The sequence below is a fragment of the Alexandromys fortis genome, unplaced genomic scaffold, assembly GCF_014885135.2.
Source record: "Alexandromys fortis isolate MF-2015 unplaced genomic scaffold, M_Fortis_MF-2015_v1.1 scaffold_156, whole genome shotgun sequence".
Lineage (NCBI taxonomy): Eukaryota > Metazoa > Chordata > Mammalia > Rodentia > Cricetidae > Alexandromys > Alexandromys fortis.
In genome coordinates, this window is record NW_026068028.1 from 3,174,588 (window position 1) to 3,193,227 (window position 18,640).

Below are 18,640 nucleotides of genomic sequence, written 5' to 3' on the forward strand. Positions count from 1 at the left end.
TTTAAAGGCATGCAGCTTGCAAGTCTGCCTCAGGCAGCCATCAGGCTGGTTAGCACTCTCCACTAAGGAGCCCAGGGCTTTCTCATCCACTTAACTGCTTCCTGAAATAGACCAAACGAATTTATGGCGCCACTAGCATCTGCACCTCGGGGACTGTGCTGGCAGCCCAGCAGGCTGGCTGTGCAGGCTCCACAGCCGACCGTTCCCAGAAGCCCTGCTTCCTGCCGTGGAAGAACCTGGATGCACATTTGCCATCACTGGCTCTGCCTTGGCAGGGAGGGGGCCCCTCCCTCATGATCTGTTTCTACAGAAGGTAGAACTCAAGAGAAGACAGGGCAGATGGGTAGCCTCACCCAAATCTAGCAACCCGTGTCCACAGAAAGAAAGCACAGAGAGAGAGAGAGAGAGAGAGAGAGAGAGAGAGAGAGAGAGAGAGAGAGGAGATAAGATAGAGGCAAATCTCAAAGCCAGACTCAAATTCAGGTCCCTCATGAATGGGCTCAGTGCTTTGGATCTCAGTTCTTAGCCTCTTCCTTGTTTCAATACTGGGGATTGAACCCAGGACCTCCTCCATGTTAGGCCAGAGCTGTACCACTGAGCCACAGCTACAGCCTTCTCGGATTTCTTTACATATCTACAGCCCCTTCTATAAAACAGGGGTTGTCATACCCACCCCTAACTTTATCCTGGTTGTTGGCAGACACAGAAGAGGAAACTGCCAACTTTCCCAAGCTGTGAATCAGCGGCCACATGCTGGGCCCTTGAGCACCAGGGTCTGTTTCATCCCTGCACCTTGTCTCAGACAGGGCTTTCTGTAGCCACTCTAAAGTGGGAAAGGCAGAGAAGGGCTAGGAAAGGTGTATTTGAGGGATTAAGCCCCAGGCGTCCCACTCACATCTAGGGCTCTCTGCACAGCGAACTCAGAACTAATCCACATCCTCAGTGAGCTTTTGTTAGACATCCTTACACAGACAACCACACCAATCACTGGGGTTACCAGCCAGCAAGCCAAGAACTTCCCACTGAAGGGTCCTCTAGTCCAGAATTAGCAAATTCAAGGCAGAAACGGCCGACAGTCACCGGGATGCCTTCAAAGACAGCTGCCTCTTAAAACAATGCAAAGAACAGAGATACACAACAAAACCCTACCCTAAGGTCTCCACTCTTTAGATGCCCAGGGCCACTCTAGTCCCACTCGCCCACGTGCCCCTGAACTGCTCCAAAGCACTCCAATCAATTCCTATTTTGCCCCAACAAGCCATAGTGGGTCTTTGGTTACTTGCGCAGGAGAAACCCTTGCCAATACATTGCCCCCACCCTGGGTTTCTCACTGTAAGGCATGAATGGCGACCTCTGCCTGAAAGATGGCTCAGATGTGATTGGGCTTGTGCTGCCCTGGGGTCCTGTAGGCAGCAGATGCCTGATGAGTAGTGAGATCACCCGCAAGTCACTCCCCATGTCTCTTAGCACCTGTGAGGTAGGACAGGTATGGTGTTTTTTTTTTAGTTTGTTTGTTTTGCTTTTAATCAGGGACACATTCAAAGCCATCAGAAGGATGATGGAGACAGCATATCTCTACAACGTGGGCATCTTATATGAAGAATACACAGTTAAGGTGCTGGGGACTGCCCAGTTGTTGAAGTGTTTCACACACAAACATGGGGACCCGAGTTTGATTTGCAACACCCATTTTGGGTGTTGTTTTGTTTTGTTTTTAAAGCCAAGTGTGATAACAAGAAGGCTGGGGAGACAGACAGGCAAGTTCAAGTCCAATTAGGGTCCCTGTCTCAAAATACAAGGTGGATGACCCCTGAGGAACAATAACTAAGGTTGATCCTTTTCATGTATGTGCAGAGAGAGAAGGGGAGGGAAGGAGAGAGAGAGAAATACGCTCAGATCATGGGTAGGGTCCAGAGTGCAGGTTCACAAATCCCTGGCTCAGAGACACAGTTGACTTCTGCAGGCACCAGGCCCTGCCGTGACGTCTTCTCTAATACAAACCCTGATCATAGAACATAGGTAACAGACCAAGCAAAACGCATTCTCATGCTCAAACCCAGCATCCCCAACACACTACTCTCCCCAAGTGATGTTCTGGAGTACCCTTAAAACTCCTGCAAGGAGGAACTAGGGGCTCCATCCCCATGGGAAAGCTCCGAAGGGTCTGGAGTAAATTAGAAGGAAGACAAAGGCCTTTGTTTCCCAGCCAAACAGTAGTAAATATTTTGGTTTTGTAAATCTAATACGGTCTGAACACAGCCATATATCACACCTTTGCAGCTGGAACAACAACGTAGCTGTTAATCACACATAACAGAAGTGAAGCCTTACTTAGAAACATGGGCTGTGGGCAGTTTGGCAGGTGTCTTAGTTAGGTTTCTATTGCAGTGATAAAACACCTTAACCAAAAGCGGCTTCGGAAGGAAAGGGTTTACTTGGTCATAATCCACTGAGCAAAGCCAAGACAGGAACCTAGAGGCAGGAACCGAAGCAGAAGCCACAGAGAAGAGCCCCTTATGGCTTGCTCAGCTTGTTCTCTTATACAACCTGGGACCCAGGGGTGGCACTGTCCCTCCTCCACGGGCCAGGCATGCCCACATCAATCATTTAACAAAACGCCCTATAGCCTTGCCTACAGGCAATCTACCTGAGTCCCCTCTTTCTAGATAACTCTAGCTTAGGCCCAAATGACAAAAACAAGCAAACAAACCAGCAAACAAAAATATAATAAACCAACCAGGACAGCATATGGGCTCAAGGCTGCCAATCCCCTTGTGAGTTTTGTTTCGAATCACAACCTAAGCCACAAAGCGACCTCACCTGTCATGGCGTGAGGGACACTGGTGACCAAGACCCTCTGGTTCTGCATCCTGACTCCTGTCTCTGGGTTCTGCATGTCCTTCACCAGTGCTTCAATCTGCAAGACAGAACAGGAAGAGCCTGGTGAATGGAAAAGTCATTCCAGAAGCTTCCCACAGTGCAAGCAGGATCCGAAGATGCAAAGGGGACCCAGGGGCTTCCAACCTGGCCCAGGAGCCACATGGGCACTGAGCAGCTACGGGACAACCGAAACCACAAGTGAGTTCTGCAAACAGACACCTCCCTCGCTGGAAGGCCTCAAAGGGATGAATTCTGGCACAGGAAATGTGCAAAGGCTCAAGATCACACTGCCTTCAAAAAGAAAGATTCCGGTAGACAGAAAGTGAGGGAGGCATGGGGGGGGGGGCGATGCCCAGGGACTTTGAGAGACAGAGAACCGAGGGAGAGGAGGTGCTGTTTGAAGTGGGAATGGCAGGCAGAGGTCGGGTCATAATGGGCTTTACACGCCACTCCTGAGTTAGGTTTTGGTCCAGCAGCTGTTTCTGGGGAGCCTTTTGGAAATGTGCCCATAATAAAGACAAGAACATGGAGGCAGAAAGAGGTTTCTCCAAGGTAGAAAAAGACGAGGTGGTCCATGGTCTATTCAGAGTTACTGCAACCGTCCAGGAAAGATTTCGTGAGGCTCCTTCCCTTGTCACCACACCCTCAAGTCAGGCCAGCATGAGAGCTGATGAACTGCGGATTCCGCTAGAACGTTTTCTAGGACCCGTTTCTCTCTTTTCCCTCTAATATTTCGGGAGGTCTACTCTCGCCATCCTACTCAACGTTACAACTTTACACCCTCAGATCTCCTGGTCCCCAGCTGCTTTTTCTATAGCATTCAACTTCTAACACACAAGGCAATTGGCTTCCGTATAGTGTTTACATGGCTGTCTCCCTTTGCACCTGGAAATTTAGCTCTTGGAGGCTGGTCTTTTTCTGCCGATGTCTCCTGCTGTATTCTGAATCCCGGGAGGAGTGTCTTACATGGAGGTCATGCTAAACGCATCAGATACATAAATTAATAAGCAAAGAAAAGCAGTGTGGGGGTGGTGGTTAGGAGATAGGGCTCTGAACACTCTGGTAAAGTGAGAAATGGCTGTACTCGGAAGAGATCGGGGAGCTGAGTGAGAGAGACAGACGTGATGCCAAGGGTTGTGACCTATCCGACCCGAGTAGGTTAGTTACCAGAAAAGAAAAATCCCAAAGAATGTTTAGGAATGTAGCTCTGTGTCAGAGCCCTGCCTAGCGCTATGGAGGTCCAGGGTTCAGCCCCCAGTGACTTGAGGGGAAGTAGAGGAAGGAAGGGTGAGGAGAGGAGAGGTCAAGAGCAGAGAAAGGGAAGAGGGAAAGACAGAAGCAGGCACATCACTCCTGCTCTGGCACTCTTGGAAAGCGCTGCTGAGAGCCACACTTATCTGGAGAGGACTGCCCTGGGTACAGAAAAAGCAAGAGTCAGGAGACAGATTAAAAAGCAATGAATATCCGAGAGCGTGCTGAAGCCAAAGAAAGTGAACAAACAGTCGGAGGGAGCTTGAAGCCTAGGAAGACGTCACAAGACTTTTCGTTGTTAAGACTGTTTTATCTTCTGCCTGGCGTGTTAGCACATGCCCGTAATGCCAGCATTCCAGGGAGAGAGGCAGGAGGATCACAGCAAGTTCCAGGCCTGCCAAGGCTACACTGTGAGATCCTGTCTCAAGAAAATCAAAATGAGGGCCAGGAAAATGGCTTAGCAAGCAAGGGCATTTGCTGCACAAGGGTGGAGACCTAGCTTTGGTCCTCGGAGGCCCCCATCGAAGTGGAAGGAGAGAACCAACTGCACAGGACTGTCCTCTGACTTGCATGTGTGCACTGTAGCACACAGGCCACACAGCACTCATACACAAATAATTAGCTTAGTTTTTACAAAGCCAATAAATAATATTTTCCACAGAATATGGTGGCAAATGACAGTAACCCCAGCACTTGGAAGGTGGAGGTGGTAGGATTGTTGCAAGTTCGAAACCAGCCTGGGTTACATAGTGAGTTCCTGGCCAACCAGGGTTACATAGGGTTACATAGTGAGACTTTGTCTCAAAAAAAAAAAAAAAAAAACCAACATCAAAGTAACATTTCCACTTGAAAAAAAAAAACTAAATAAAAATAAAACAAAAATGTTTTATAGGCTCAAAAGAAATGACCTAGATGTTTCTATTGGCATATGTGGTTGATACTGACTAAAGGTTTCAAACTTCACCTCCCTTGGGAAGTCCCCAATAATAGAGAGATTACTCAGTCCCTCCCTAGAATCAGTGCTTCAGCAAGCAGGTATAGATAGCCCTGGGCAATGCTGGGAAACCAAAGACCGACAGTGGGGCCGGAAGCCTAAAAACTTAGCGTCTAGTGTAATCATTTCCCCCTGCCCTCTGTGAAGATATTCCAAGATCCCAGAGGATGTTAAAGCCACAGATAGCGGGGCTGGAAAGATTGCTCAGTGGTTAAGAGCACTGACTGCTCTGCCAAAGGACCTGGGTTCAATTTCCAGCACCCACATGACAGCTCACAACTGTCTGTAACTCCAGTTCCAGGGGATCTGACGCCCTTATACAGACATACATGCAGGCAAAACACAAATGAAATTTTAAAAACCCACAGACAGTACTAAACCCAGGATATATTAATTTGTCCTAAACATGCACAGCAATAATAAAATTTAATTTATATATACTGTACAGAAAGTATTATGGTATGGATCTGAAAAGTCCCTCCAAAGACACGTGTGTTGAAGGCTTAGTCGCCAAAGCTGTATAGAAGGGGGGCTTGAAGAAAGTGATTGGATCATGGGGATTCTAACCACTGGGTTAATCAATCCATCTATGAGTTCGTAATCTGACAGACTATTGGGGGTAATGGGAACTTAGGGGGAAGGAAGGAGTTGGAGGGTAGGGTCCTTGGAGACATATCCTTGCAAGCTATATCCTATCTTGTCTAGACCCTCTTCCCCACTCTCTTTTCTGTCTCCCTCCCCATTGAGTTCATTTGGGCTGAGGTTGATCCCAAGGTAACAATAGGAGATAAGGAGATGCAATGAAGACCGTGTCCGAAAGATCGTATGCCGTGCTCCCAGAGCAAATCTTACAAGACAGGAAGAAGGTCAGATGGTAGATACAGGTCTCCCAGCTAAAGAGCAACTGGAGCCACAAGTTCGGGAAGGGAACCAACTCATGAGAATAAGGAACCCCCTCAGCCTTTCCCTTGGTCCACAGCTCTGTCCTGAGGCCTGGGAGCTGCTCACACCTGGACCAGCCTGCACACATCCTCACTAACGCCCAAGGCAAGCGGCTCTCCAGTTCACTTGCTTCTTCTCAATTTAACAAACCTGATTCTATCACCATTGCCTTCCTGTGACTTAACCCGACGACGTCTCCTCCAACACTGAGCAGCCGCTATGATGAACAGGGCTTTTTGCAACTTGAAGGTGCTTGTGGTCGGAAGCAAAATGAACCCCAAGTTCTCACTCCCCCCCACCCTGGGAATCCTTTCTGTCTTAACTGAAGAACTTGGGACAGCCCATTTAAGAGCATGGGATTCCTTTCTCTTCTCTAAAATGGGACCACGGCAATTTGTGCCTCCATGATGCACATGGTTTGATAACAGTATGGTATCTAATGAAGCAACTGTGTTAGAATGATCTATAGAAACATGTATGTGCATATGCACATGGTCTATAAAAAGAAAGACATATAGGGTGAATATCCCTTATCCAAAATGCTTGATACCAGAAGCGCTTTGAATTTCAGATCTGGGATATTTCCATATACACAGCACATCTCAGAGATACACAGCACATCTCAGAGATGGAAACCTGTTATGTCTAAACATAAAATTCATTTTATTGCATGTACTGTTTCTGACATGTGACCATAGGAATTTTTTATATTATTTTTCACATGAACTGTTTTTTGTGTTTTTTTTTTTTTTGGTTGTTATTTTGTTTTGTTGTTGGAAGTGGTAGTGATGGTATTTGCTTTTTGTTTTGTTTTGTTCTGATTGTTTGGTTTGGTTTTGGGTTTTTTGTTTGTTTGTTTGTTTGTTTGGTGTGAACTTTTTTGATTATAGCACCACACTGATACTCAAAAAGCTTCTAATTCTGGAGTGTTTGGTTTCATATTTCTAGTGTTTGGTTTGGTTCTGATTAGGGGTGCTGGGAGCATAAGCAGCCATGCTTATATTCATTTATATTAGTAGCATGCATGCAATTAATGCATCTTTGGAACTTAGCAACAGGTCTGTGCTTAGATAACCCAGGGACAAAAATCCAACTTAGTAGTCAAAGGCCAGTCATTTGTTTCCTGGCCACCCAGACCTGAAATAATCACACAGAAACTATATTATTACTCATATTTGGCCAATCACTTAAACATATTGCTAGCTAGCTCTTGTATCTTAAACTAACCCATTTCTATTAATCTGCGTATCACCTACCTGTTCCATTTGTCCAGTGTCTGTATCCTGCAGCAGCTACCTGGTCTCTCATTGCCTTCACCTACTCTCTCCTCCTCTATCTACTTGGAACTCCTGCCTTGCCCTACTCTGTGCTGCAATAGGCCCAAAGCAGCTTCTTTTTTAACCAATGGTCTTCACAGCAAATGGAGGGGAATCCCACACCACAACTCCACCACTGAAACAAACTCAGGTGTCTATTGAGCTCTGGCAGGGTACAAAAAAGTGAAAGCTATACCCTTAGACAGCAGAGATACACCACTAGTCCTCAGAAAGTGACAGAAACAGTTACACGAAAATGAGTTTACTAGCACCAAAGCAAAAAATCTGAGTGCGGTGAGAGCCCAGTTCAAAGCTCTGCTCCAGTCTAGAAGTGGGAAGTCTTAAGTAATTGCTAAACATGGGGGTCAGTGGTAGAGCACACGCTCATCCTAAGTCTGACACCCAGAATCCAAAACAAACACATGCAAAGCTGAAGTCGAACATTTTCTTGATTTATTTGACTCTCCATAAACTAAAGCCTACCATCTACATCATCATGGGGATACCGCAAAGATTCGCTGTGGTTACGCATTGAAAGCCTTGGGATACACTTTAGTATTTACAAGATCAAAATTACACACTGAATTACAAACCAAAAAAAAAAAAAATAAGGACAATGCTGGTGGTTTAAGAGCTGGGAGAGGAAGGTGACTACCAAAACTCTGAGAGGAGGGCGGGCAGAATTGCTCTTAGTCATGAGGACCAGGCTGCACTCCGACAGGCTGAAGACAGTGAAGAGCACTGAGCCTCTACATGACGACATGACATGGGGAGGCTGACGCTTGTACTCTGGTGATCACAGTGCTGCTTCAGACAGTGGTATAGACGTCGCTCAGCAAAACTAAAAATCAACTTTAAGGACCTCTGTGATCCAGCCATTCCACCCCCAGATAAGCAAGTAAAGGAAATGGAATCGGGATCTTGAGAGGAAATCTGCACCCCACCCCCAAGTTCACCCCTTCGTTATTCACAATGGCCAAGATGAGGAAAGAACGTAGGTAGCTATCGATAAGTTAAAAGATAAATAATATGTGATGTACACATGCCAGAAGACAAGGCTGCAATAGTTAAGGATTCGGGTGAGCAGTGGACATTAATTCATCTTGGTAAATGAAAGAAGTCGGACACAAAAGTAGACAGGGCACTCATATGAAGAACCATTTAAAGGCAAAGGCAGCCTATAGACTGCTGGATGCCAGGCACTAAGAGAAGAAATGGGGATTTGCTAATTGAGGGCTATAAAATTTCAGCTAAGAAGAGGAAGTCCTAGAAACGTGCTGTACAATATTGGGTCATTTGTTGTTAACACTGTGCGCATAAAAATTTAAACCAGGTCTCATGTAAAGTCTCACCACAATAAAATTAAAAGTAAGGAGAGACTAACCCAGCCGCCGCGGAGGTTAGAGATCATCCAGGGAAGCCCTGAACTGCCAAGTTCTCCCCGCTACCACCCCCTCAGCCACCTTGCTCTGAAGCTGGAGGGCCCCCACCTTCTCAAGAGCGTGGGCCGATGACCTCATTCAACACTGAGGGGTAGCGGGTGCTTTTCATCTTTATTGAAAAATTAGCTTTGCAGCTAAACGACCATCTCAAGACACAGGCTGGAATCTTCAGGGGTGTGCCAAGGCCAAAGTTCAACCTGAAGGCGAGAGCCAGCAGCATCAGGGTCCGCCCCTGCACTACACATTTCTGTCTGCAAAGACATTTGCCAAGCTCCTTCAGTACCATCAGGAACAGAAATTGCATTCCAGGACTGGGTAGATGGCTCAGCCTATAAAGTGCTAACTCACAAAACCACGAGGACCCAAGTTCAACCCCCAGAACCACCATCCATGTAAAACTCTGGGCATGTAATCCCAGAGCTGGGAAGTCAGATTCCCCAGCGTATCCTAACGTGTGAACCCCAAGTCCTAGTGAGAGAGACTCTCAAAAGCAAGGTGAATGGGTCCTGAGAAACAATACCCAAGGCTGACTTCCAGTCTCTACACACACACACACACACACACACAAACGCATCTGCACATGCACACACACAAACACATCTGCACATGCACAAACACACACACATGCACCTACATTTCAGATCCACCCAGAGCTTCAGTATTTGGCCTTCAGTGAGGTAAGACCTTAGCAATGTCTCAGGCCAGAGGGGTCAAGTAGCAGAGATGAAGGGAATCAGAGGCCCCAGTAGAGGTTGTGGATGGGGCTGGGACATAGCTGCAGCCAGCGGAGCTGGTCAGGGGACCAAGGAAACCATATGGATAGAAAGGTGTAGAAGCATGGGAGGGGATGGTAACATGAGACGCAATATTCTTATTAGTATGACTTCCCAGGGGTCTGAGCTGTGAGTCTCAGAAACTCAGAGTTCTCTTCAGTTTTCTGAAGTCAAAGCCCAAGACTCCTTTCTCTCATGTTAGCTACAAAACTGAAAGGCCAGATTCACTTAAAGTGTGTGTGTATGTGTGTGTGTATGTGTGTATACGTTTGTGTGCATGCATGTATGTTTATTGTGTAGGTGTATACATTGTGAGGCTAAAGGGCAACCTTGGTTGTTGCCCCTCAGACACACCCACCTTGTCTCTGAGGTCCTCTCGCTCACCAAGCATGTAGAGTTCAGAGTCCCGGGGATGTACCTGTCTATCCCTCCCCTTACAAATTACAACTGTGTGTCTCCACACCTGGCTTTTTTTTTTTAAGGTGGGTTTTGGGTATGGAATTCAGGTCCTCACGCTTGCAAACCAAGCATTTCACTGACTGAGTTATCTTTCCCACCCTCAAAATCATTTTGTTAAATGAAACAAAGTTGTTTCGTGCAAACGTGAACCCACAAAGTGGAGAAGAGGCCAGATCCCACCTTAAAAGTTAGAACCCGAGTGTTGCCGGCAGTCTTCACATTAAAAAAAAAAAACTAGTTATTAAGAAATTGAAAATAACCTTCAGAGGAGGAATAATGAGAGCTATTTTAAAAGCCACAATGAGGGAGTCAGATTTCTTTCTAGCAGGTGTGACACTCTTCACAAAAAGGAGAAGCCCGTGGGAGGGGGCTCATCACACTCGCCTCAGGGAACATTGTGAGGAAGTCAGCACACTGGGATTCCGATCAGTTTTTCTCACTTTCCCCCTCAGAAATCCCTCTGAGGGGTCTCCCCTATCACTTAAAACTGACAGAGTTTTTCGGCTGGTGGTGCCAACTCCGAGAGACTGTTAGAGGTTGAAGACTATTCCACAAATTCATATGTTGAAGTTTTCAGCCTCACCATCTCTGAATATAGTTCATTTGAGAAGTGGGGTCTTTTAAAGAGATGGTAAGGGCCGGGTGTGGGAGGACATGCACGCAGTTCCACCCAGTGCTCGACAGACAGAGGCAGGAGGATCAAGCAGCTGAAGTCGGCCTCCATTACACAGCAAGACCCTGTATTAAAAAACTAAGGGCTGGGTCTGGCAAAATGGCTCAGCGGGTAGAGGTGCTTGCAACCAAGTCTTACAGCCCAAGTTCAGTTCCTGGGAGCTATATGCTGTGAGGAGGGAACTCACTCCCAAAAGTTGTTCTTCTGCTTCTACACGTGCGTGGAGCAAAGGTGCACCTCCACAAATAAACTTAAAAATGTAATAAGAATATTTTAATGGAAAGAACAAACCAAGGGCTAGTGGAAGAGCATGACCTAGCTTTCATAAAACCTTGGATTCAGCCCCAATGACCACCACACAAGCAGAGAGAGAGAGAGAGAGAGAGAGAGAGAGAGAGAGAGAGAGAGACCAAATGAGGTCATAGGCATAGGGGTTGCTCCAAGATAATTGGTGTCCTTATGAGAAGAGGATTATGCCCTAGCTGAGAAGATGGTACGAGGACAGAGAACAGCTATCTACAAATCAAGAGGAGGGATGTCAGAGGAACCCATCCCTGCTGTGGCTGAGCTCAGATTTCTAATCTCAAGGACTATAAGAAAGCATGATTCTGTTATTTAAACCACTCAGCCTGCATGGGGCTTCCGCTGTACAATTTCACGCTGCCCAACGTCTCTCTAGACCCTGCTCCCCGGAAGATCAGCTTCCAGTGCCTCTCAAGATAAAGAAACATCAGCCTGGTCTCGTTCCCAGGCAACACAGAAACACCATAAAACCAGGCCACTACTGGGCCCCTGAATGACCCTGAGTTGGCCTCCGAGATGCACATGTTTCAGGCTGAGACTTGGCTGCGGGTGAGCCAGGGACCCACGGCATCATAAAGGGATCCGAAACGATGGCTTTGATGGCTCTGACATCCCACCTACCACACCCACGCTGCTCCTCAAATTAAGGAGCTGTCACTCACAGGGGAAGATCTCAGGGGCAGAAATTTTCCTTTGCACTGGAGAATGCTCCCAAGGGGGCAGTCATAATCAGTTCTTTCCTTTATTGAGATGGGGAAAGTGACCCAAAACCACAGGGTTGTTTTTCTAACCGAGGAGCATGTGACCTTGCAAATAAGCCATGCACAGCTCAACTCAGTAGATTAAAGACATATACCAGCACCCTGTGCCTGGCCACTACATGGTGGTCTTGACCCAAAATCTGCTCTCTCCAACTTCCTCTTAGATCAGCAAGGCACTGCAGGCAACCCCAGCTAAAGACAGCAGTGGCCAGCTTCTATTGATTCTGCTTTTGTGTCTTGCACATCTCGTGCACTAAATCCTGCCCCATCAGGAAGTCCTCCACCCCACTCTGGACTATGGTCTCTGCCTTAGCTGGTCCAGTCTTCAGGGTGCTCTCCAGATGATCCTCCTAAGTGATGAGCTTAGGTATCCACTCATGTCCATACTGCCCCTTAAACTAAGAGTGTCCCATGGGCATTTTGAGTGGGATCATTATTTGTTGGTGATGTGTCCAGTGCATGGTAAAGTACTAATTAGTACTTTATGCTAGTAAAATCCCAAATTGGGTACTCACAATATATCCGATTGCTGCCCAGTGTCCCCCAGGGGCCACTATTTCAAATGTATGTTCAATCCACCTAAAAAGCTCTTCTAGAAAGACTAATGCTTGGGCTAAGGATGGGTCTTAGTTGGTAGGGTGCCTGGATAAAACCCTGGGTTTGACTCCCAGCAGCACACGAGCTGGGTATGGTGACACACCTCTGTAATACCAGCACTTGGGAGATGGAGGTAGGACGATCAGAAGTCTGAGGTCATTCCCCACTGCTTAGGGATTCTTAGGCTAGTCTGGGATGCATCAGCCCCCTGGCTTGGTGTCAGCATTTCCTGAGACACAGCCAGTATCAAGACACACTCAAGCTCTCTCATCAGAATCACCCCTGTAGCATGTAAACTAACCCGCCGTATTCATCTCTGGTTTTAAAGACATCAAACGGCATCTCATTAAACCCAGGAAGCATCAGAGCTTCACCGTGTCACGTGACGCTCCCCAGCTGTGAGCCTTTCTTACCTCCCGCCTTCCCATCCACCCACCGCCAACGCCCACCCACCCCATGCCCTCTCTGGCCTGGTGATCCGGCCTCAGGGGAGTCTTCCACACTGACAGGCTATCCTATATGACTGTATTTTCTACCAGCCTAAGATGTTGCTCATCTTCCTCTCTTACTGGAAAAAAAAAAGCATTAATAATTTTCCTAACTTGCTTACGAGCTTCCTTAGGAAACCTGACTCCCCCCATCCCAGGCACAGCTTACTTCTTCTCCCACACTGGTGTATCCTCCAGCAACGTCTGCCACAGCCATGCACCACGTGTCTCTCCTTGTTTATTCAATATGTCTTTTTCACTGGACCCAAAGCTCTTTGGTGTCCCTGGCACCTGGCACTCAGTGCATCATTTCGTATACCCGAGACAAAGGACGGCATGAGAGAGTGATACCTTCCTCCGCCTCGGTCTCCTTGATGCCTCTGCTTCTCGGTCCCTGCTAAGCAGAAGGGAGACGCCAGAAGCCACGGAGAAAAGCCAAGTCACCTAACAGAGGGCTCCTTGCCATGGCATCGAGGAACCCCCGGGTCACTGGCAAGTGGAAATGACCAGGATGGTGACTATGGCAACACTGAGGTATATGGGCCAGAACCACAGTAAGGGTCATGGGGCCACAGCGACTCACTAATGCTTTTCAGCTTACCACATGCTAATCCCACGGTAAAGGCCTGGCACGCGGGTCTCCACCTTTCTGTCACGCTTATCTTTTTGAGCCAAGGTCTCGCACTCACTACGAAGCTGTGATAGCTAGTTTTTATGTCAACTAGACACAGGCTAGTGTCATTTTTGAAAAAAGGAACCTTAAAAAAAAGAAAATATGTCAATAGGATTGGCCTGTAGGCCTTGATTAAGGGTTAATGTGGGAAGGTCCAGCTCACGGTAGGCAGTGCTAGGCCTGAGCCGTGGTCCTGGATGCCATAAGACATCAGGCTGAGCAAGCCCTGGGAAGCAATTCCATGTGCAGTGCTCTCTATGGCCTCTTCTTCAGTTCTTGCCTCCAGGTTTCTTGCCCTACCTCCCCACGTTGCTTTCGGTCATGGTGTTTTATCACGACGATAGGAACCCTAACTAAGAGAGTGGCCAAGGCTGGCTTTGAGCTTCCAATCCTTCTGCCTCCACCTCCCAAGTGCTGGAGCCCAAGCATGCACCGCCACAAGCAGTACGGAGGAGTAAATCCAGGGCTCCATGACACCGAGCAAACATGCTACTGACTGAGCCACACACCCAGGCCTCAGCACCCCTCGAACAAGACCTCATGTCCCAGATGAGTAGCAGCTGGGCTAAAGGGCACTCTCTGTAGACACCACATTGAGCTTGAGGTGGAGATGGACGACAAAAACCCTTGAACTCACAGGAGGAGAAAAGGTCCCCTGAACAGCATCATTTTCCCTGCCTTTGGGAAGAGCTCCCATTTCCAGGGTGCCTGGAGTTATGAGGAGTTACAGAGACCCTTAAATTGACTCTCTTAACTCAGGGGAAAGGAAGATAGCTCGCTACTCATCTGGCTCGCCCCAGTGGTCATCTTAATTACCAGTCAGCCATGTCACTTGTCTGGTCCAAATGTTGCCATGGTTCCTCGGTGTCGGAAGGGGATCAAACGGCCTTCGAGGCATCCTAAGGGCGCATCATTGTCCCCTCTGTCTCCTTCTAACTTTCTGTCCCCTCCTGTGCCTTAAAATATGTCTGCTACAGAACAACATACCCTCAAACTCACCAGATTCCCTGTGTCTTTGTGCCTCCGCACCTTGAGAACACGTTGTTCTCTGTACCTGCTCTCTCTCGCTCGCTCGCTCTCTCTCTCTCTTACTCTGTCTTTCTCTCTTTCTGCATCTGTCTCTCTCTGTCTTGTTCTCTTGCTCTGTCTCTCTGTGTGTCTCTGTCTGTCTGTCTCTGTCTCTCTGTCTCTTTCTCTCTCTCTCTCTCTCTCTCTCTGTCTCTCTCTCTCTCTGTCTCTCTCTGTCTCTCTCTCTCTCTGCCTGCCTGTCTAGACTCTCCCATTTATCCTTCCCTTCTCAGCTCGGTGTCTCTCTAGCACACAGGCCTTCTCACAAGCTCCTCACCTGTCCTACACCATAGGAAAACTCTGCCCCCCTGTATCACACCTGCACAGACCGGCCCACTCCTGTATTGTTTCCAAGTTCCACCTGTGGTTGTATGGCTGACAAGTCGCCTCACCTTGCTGAGCCTCAGTATCCTTCTCTGTAAGGGAGAGTAGCCACTGTCTGGCAAAATAAATGACATAATGTGTGGGAAGCTTCAGCCACCTTGGACTCAGCACACTTCATAGTACACACTGAATGGGTGGGGAACGGTACCTGCACCTGGGTCCACATTCTGCTGGTCCGGGCCTTCCTCTAAAAGTCTGATTGTCTAGCTCAGGGGGAAATAGCTGAGGATCTCCTACCACAGGCTCCTGAGGTTCTGTAGGGCTCTACCCTGTCTGATGACCTAAGGGGTTCTGTGATCCAACCCAGGACCCAAGTGTACACCAGACAGGATGCAGACAGGATCCTTGCCAGCACGGGGCATGCAGGAAGCAATGTTGAGGGTGAGGAGGACAGAGTCCGTAGACCCAGAGAGGGAAATCCCTCTCGCTGGAATCAGAAGATCCTGCTTCACAGAGGGGTGGGAGTCGGGCAAAGGGGGAAAGGGATGTTCCCATGGATGTCTGGAAGGGTATGAGGTTCCTACAGAAACAAGAACGTCCATGAGTGGCCGCTCTGAGTGCCTGGGAATGGGGTGAGAGGCAGAGCCAGAGAGATAGTGGACTAGGGACCTTAAGAAGCCAGGCTGCAAAGCGGGGTACAGTATCCCATGAGCCCAGGAAGCCAATAGGGAGGACCACGTGAAAGAGGTCACTCAGTTTGGGAGAGAAAAACAATGTGTATGAAGGACGTCACAGAGGAGTGGGGAGGCAATGAGGTTCATACAGCTGGCTGAGAGCAGAGGCTGTGTGGAAGAACAGGCTTGGGTGGGGGGTTAGGGCAGAGGTAAATGGGAGATGAGATAGAGGCAAGGGGGTTGAGATAGAGGTGAGGAAGGTGGAATGGAGGGGAGAAGAAGACAGACTGGAAAGGAGGTGAGGGGACTGGGGATGAGAGTGAGGAAGGCTGGGTGGAGGTAAGATATGCTGAGATTGGGGACATGGCGGTGGAAAACAATACTCCACTCAGAAAGCCGAGGCAAAGGATGCTTTGGATTCAGTGAGCATGAGTGCTCCAGACAGGTACTCTGAGCCTCCAAGCCAGGCTGTCTTGTCTTGCATGCGAGGAGAAGACAGTCCTGGGGCACAGTCTAAAGGTGATGCTTTACTTTTGAACGGCAGACTTCTTGTCCTTTTAGGCGCTGGGAACTGACTGTTGGCGCGTAGGAGTAAGACAATATTGCTTTCTGTTCTCAGCATGACCCTCACACCTACCTACTTCTGCTACCTGGCCTCCTGAAGACAACTAGGTATGACGAATGTCCCCATGTTCCCAGGACTGTCCTGCTTTTTCCATCTTGTAGATTAGGACAGTTAGTCACCAGCTGCATCCAGTTGCTAAGCCCCAGGGGCTTAAGGCAGAACCCAGCTTGTCACAAAGCATTGGGCTAATTCTGCTCAATAGGGTAATCCTATTTCACACTGCACCGTGAAAAGTGGCGTGAGCCAGAGGGGTGATAGACAAGTGACCTGGGACCTAAGCCCCTGTGTGTCCCTTCCCACGCTTTCTAACTCAAAAGCCCAGAACAAAATGAACCACTTTGTCCCCAGACACATCACTCCATAGGTGCTTTCCACCTCCCCCATGTCCATCGTGAACAGACACCCTGTGCTGGCCATTTGCCATTGACAGGAAAAGGTTCAGACTGTACAGAAAATACATCCTCAAAGGGGGGGGGGGCTCTCAAACCCTCAGATCACAACATTTCCCTGGTCTTTTACACACACACACACACACACACACACACACACACGGGGAGGGGGGATCCTGCCGTTCAGTATTGGGGAAAATGCTCGAAATATTCATTTAGTAGCTGATACCTTGTAACAATATCAGCTCTCTCATATCCCCGCGCAGCCTCAAGCACCCTCCTCTACGAGTAACAGGTTGTTTTCGGCCTCCAGCCGACCATCACGGCTGCATTCAAATTCTCTACTATAAACAGTTTACGCGAAAATCATTATAGTTTTTAAATGCAACCACATATAGCAAAAAAAAAAAAAAAAAAAAAAAAGTCATGTAGTACAATTGAGCAGTGTGAACCCACCTAGAGGGACGCCCTCTGCCCCTGCCCAATCGTCTCTTGGACACTCCACAAATTGGGTCCCCGCCCACCTGCCAGGGTCCAGAAGGGGACACCCGGGGTACCTTTTGGAGAAAAGCCATCCTCGGCCTGTACTGCTGGCCTTGGTGTCGGATCGTCATTCTGGACCCTGGATGAATTCACGACCACAACACGACTGGGAGCGAAAAGGGGAAACCCCCAAGTTCACAAGCCAGCCTGGGCGTGGACCGGGAGGCGCCGAGAGCTGAGCGCCCAGGGCCCAGGATGCTCGCCGCCCCTCGACTCTGCCCTCGCACCCGCCGACATGCAAAGCAGCTGGAATTCGCGCCAACCAATCAGCGAGCAGCGCCACGCGCTCATTAGCATGCACTGCGCGGGCTCCTACTTGCCACCAGGGGGCGGCGTCCCGCTCCACCTGGACCAAGCATCAGGTAGGAAGGACCAATTAGGGATGCTGAAACTAGAGCATCTGTCCCAAGGTATGTGAGCCTGCTAACCCTAAGAGGAGTCTGTACAGAAGTGAGACGAAGCACTCACCAACAAAGCACACCGGAAACGGGACTTTTCCCGTGCCGGCTTGCAGAAGAGTTGGGCATCCTTGGATAAGTTAGCGTTAACGATTTCTTCATGGGAGAAGTAACATTTTAAACAGGTTCGTGATATCTGGTATAAACATCCATGGAGCTTTTAATAGATAGATGGGTGACGCTGGGGTTGTTCTTAATTAAATATTTAAGAAAAAATATCAGATGTGGACTTTTATTTATTGACCCAATAAGTAGACTAATTGGTAAGATGTTGATTACAAGAGGGGAAGAAGCAGCCGGGTGGTGATGGCACACGTCTTTAATCCCAGCAAGTCTCTGAGTATGAGGCCAGTCTGGTCTACAGAGCGAGTTCCAGGACAGCCAGAGCTACACGGAGAAACCCTGCCTCGAAGAAAGGTCGGGTGGAGGTGTGGCCGGAAGTGAGGAAGGCAAAGGAAGTCTGCATGTACTCTTTAGTATGTATCCTTAGGAAAATCACATTTTACTTCTCATTCCTGCTGATTGCATTTGTCTGCCTTTAATAGACTTTTAAGAGTACTTTTAAATTAAGCTAAAAAACTGAGCAGATGAAGCAGAACAGAAGCCTCCAGAGTATCCATTCACTACATACATTCACAGCCTCCCCTACGTGCTGCCAGTTGATGGGCCTACACTAACACATATCTAGAAAACAAAAGGACAAAGCCCCTGATTAGTCATCAGGACCTTTCCAGCTTGGTCATGTCGTCGAGTACTTTCTCCTGTCTACACAAGCAGGGATGGACATCCAACGTAGCATGTAACATGTCTAACTTGGAAGAGAACAAAGAGATTTGCCCTGGTGGGGCTCAGTCAACTGCCGTTAGCGTATAAGTCCTCATCCATTCTTTTCTTTCAGGTCAGATTAACTTGTAAGAATCTGTTGAAAGCTATGGACACTCAGAAAGCATGCTCACATACATATTCACATGACATGGCTCAAGCTTGCAAACAATGTCAAAGGGCTC

General features: G+C 48.2%; 1 protein-coding gene across 1 annotated transcript in view; it reads right to left on the reverse strand.

The window, feature by feature from the left end:
* Rgs9 (regulator of G protein signaling 9) overlaps window positions 1–17,364 on the reverse strand; it is a 69,335-nt gene extending 51,971 nt beyond the window's left edge. The window contains exons 1-2 of the mRNA XM_050164322.1: window positions 17,190–17,364; window positions 2,821–2,917 (exon numbers count right to left, since the gene is read on the reverse strand). Coding sequence (XP_050020279.1) covers window positions 2,821–2,917; window positions 17,190–17,246 — 154 coding nt within the window. The 5' untranslated portion in view covers window positions 17,247–17,364. The remainder of the gene's footprint in view (window positions 1–2,820; window positions 2,918–17,189) is intronic.
* Window positions 17,365–18,640: the final 1,276 nt, after the last annotated feature.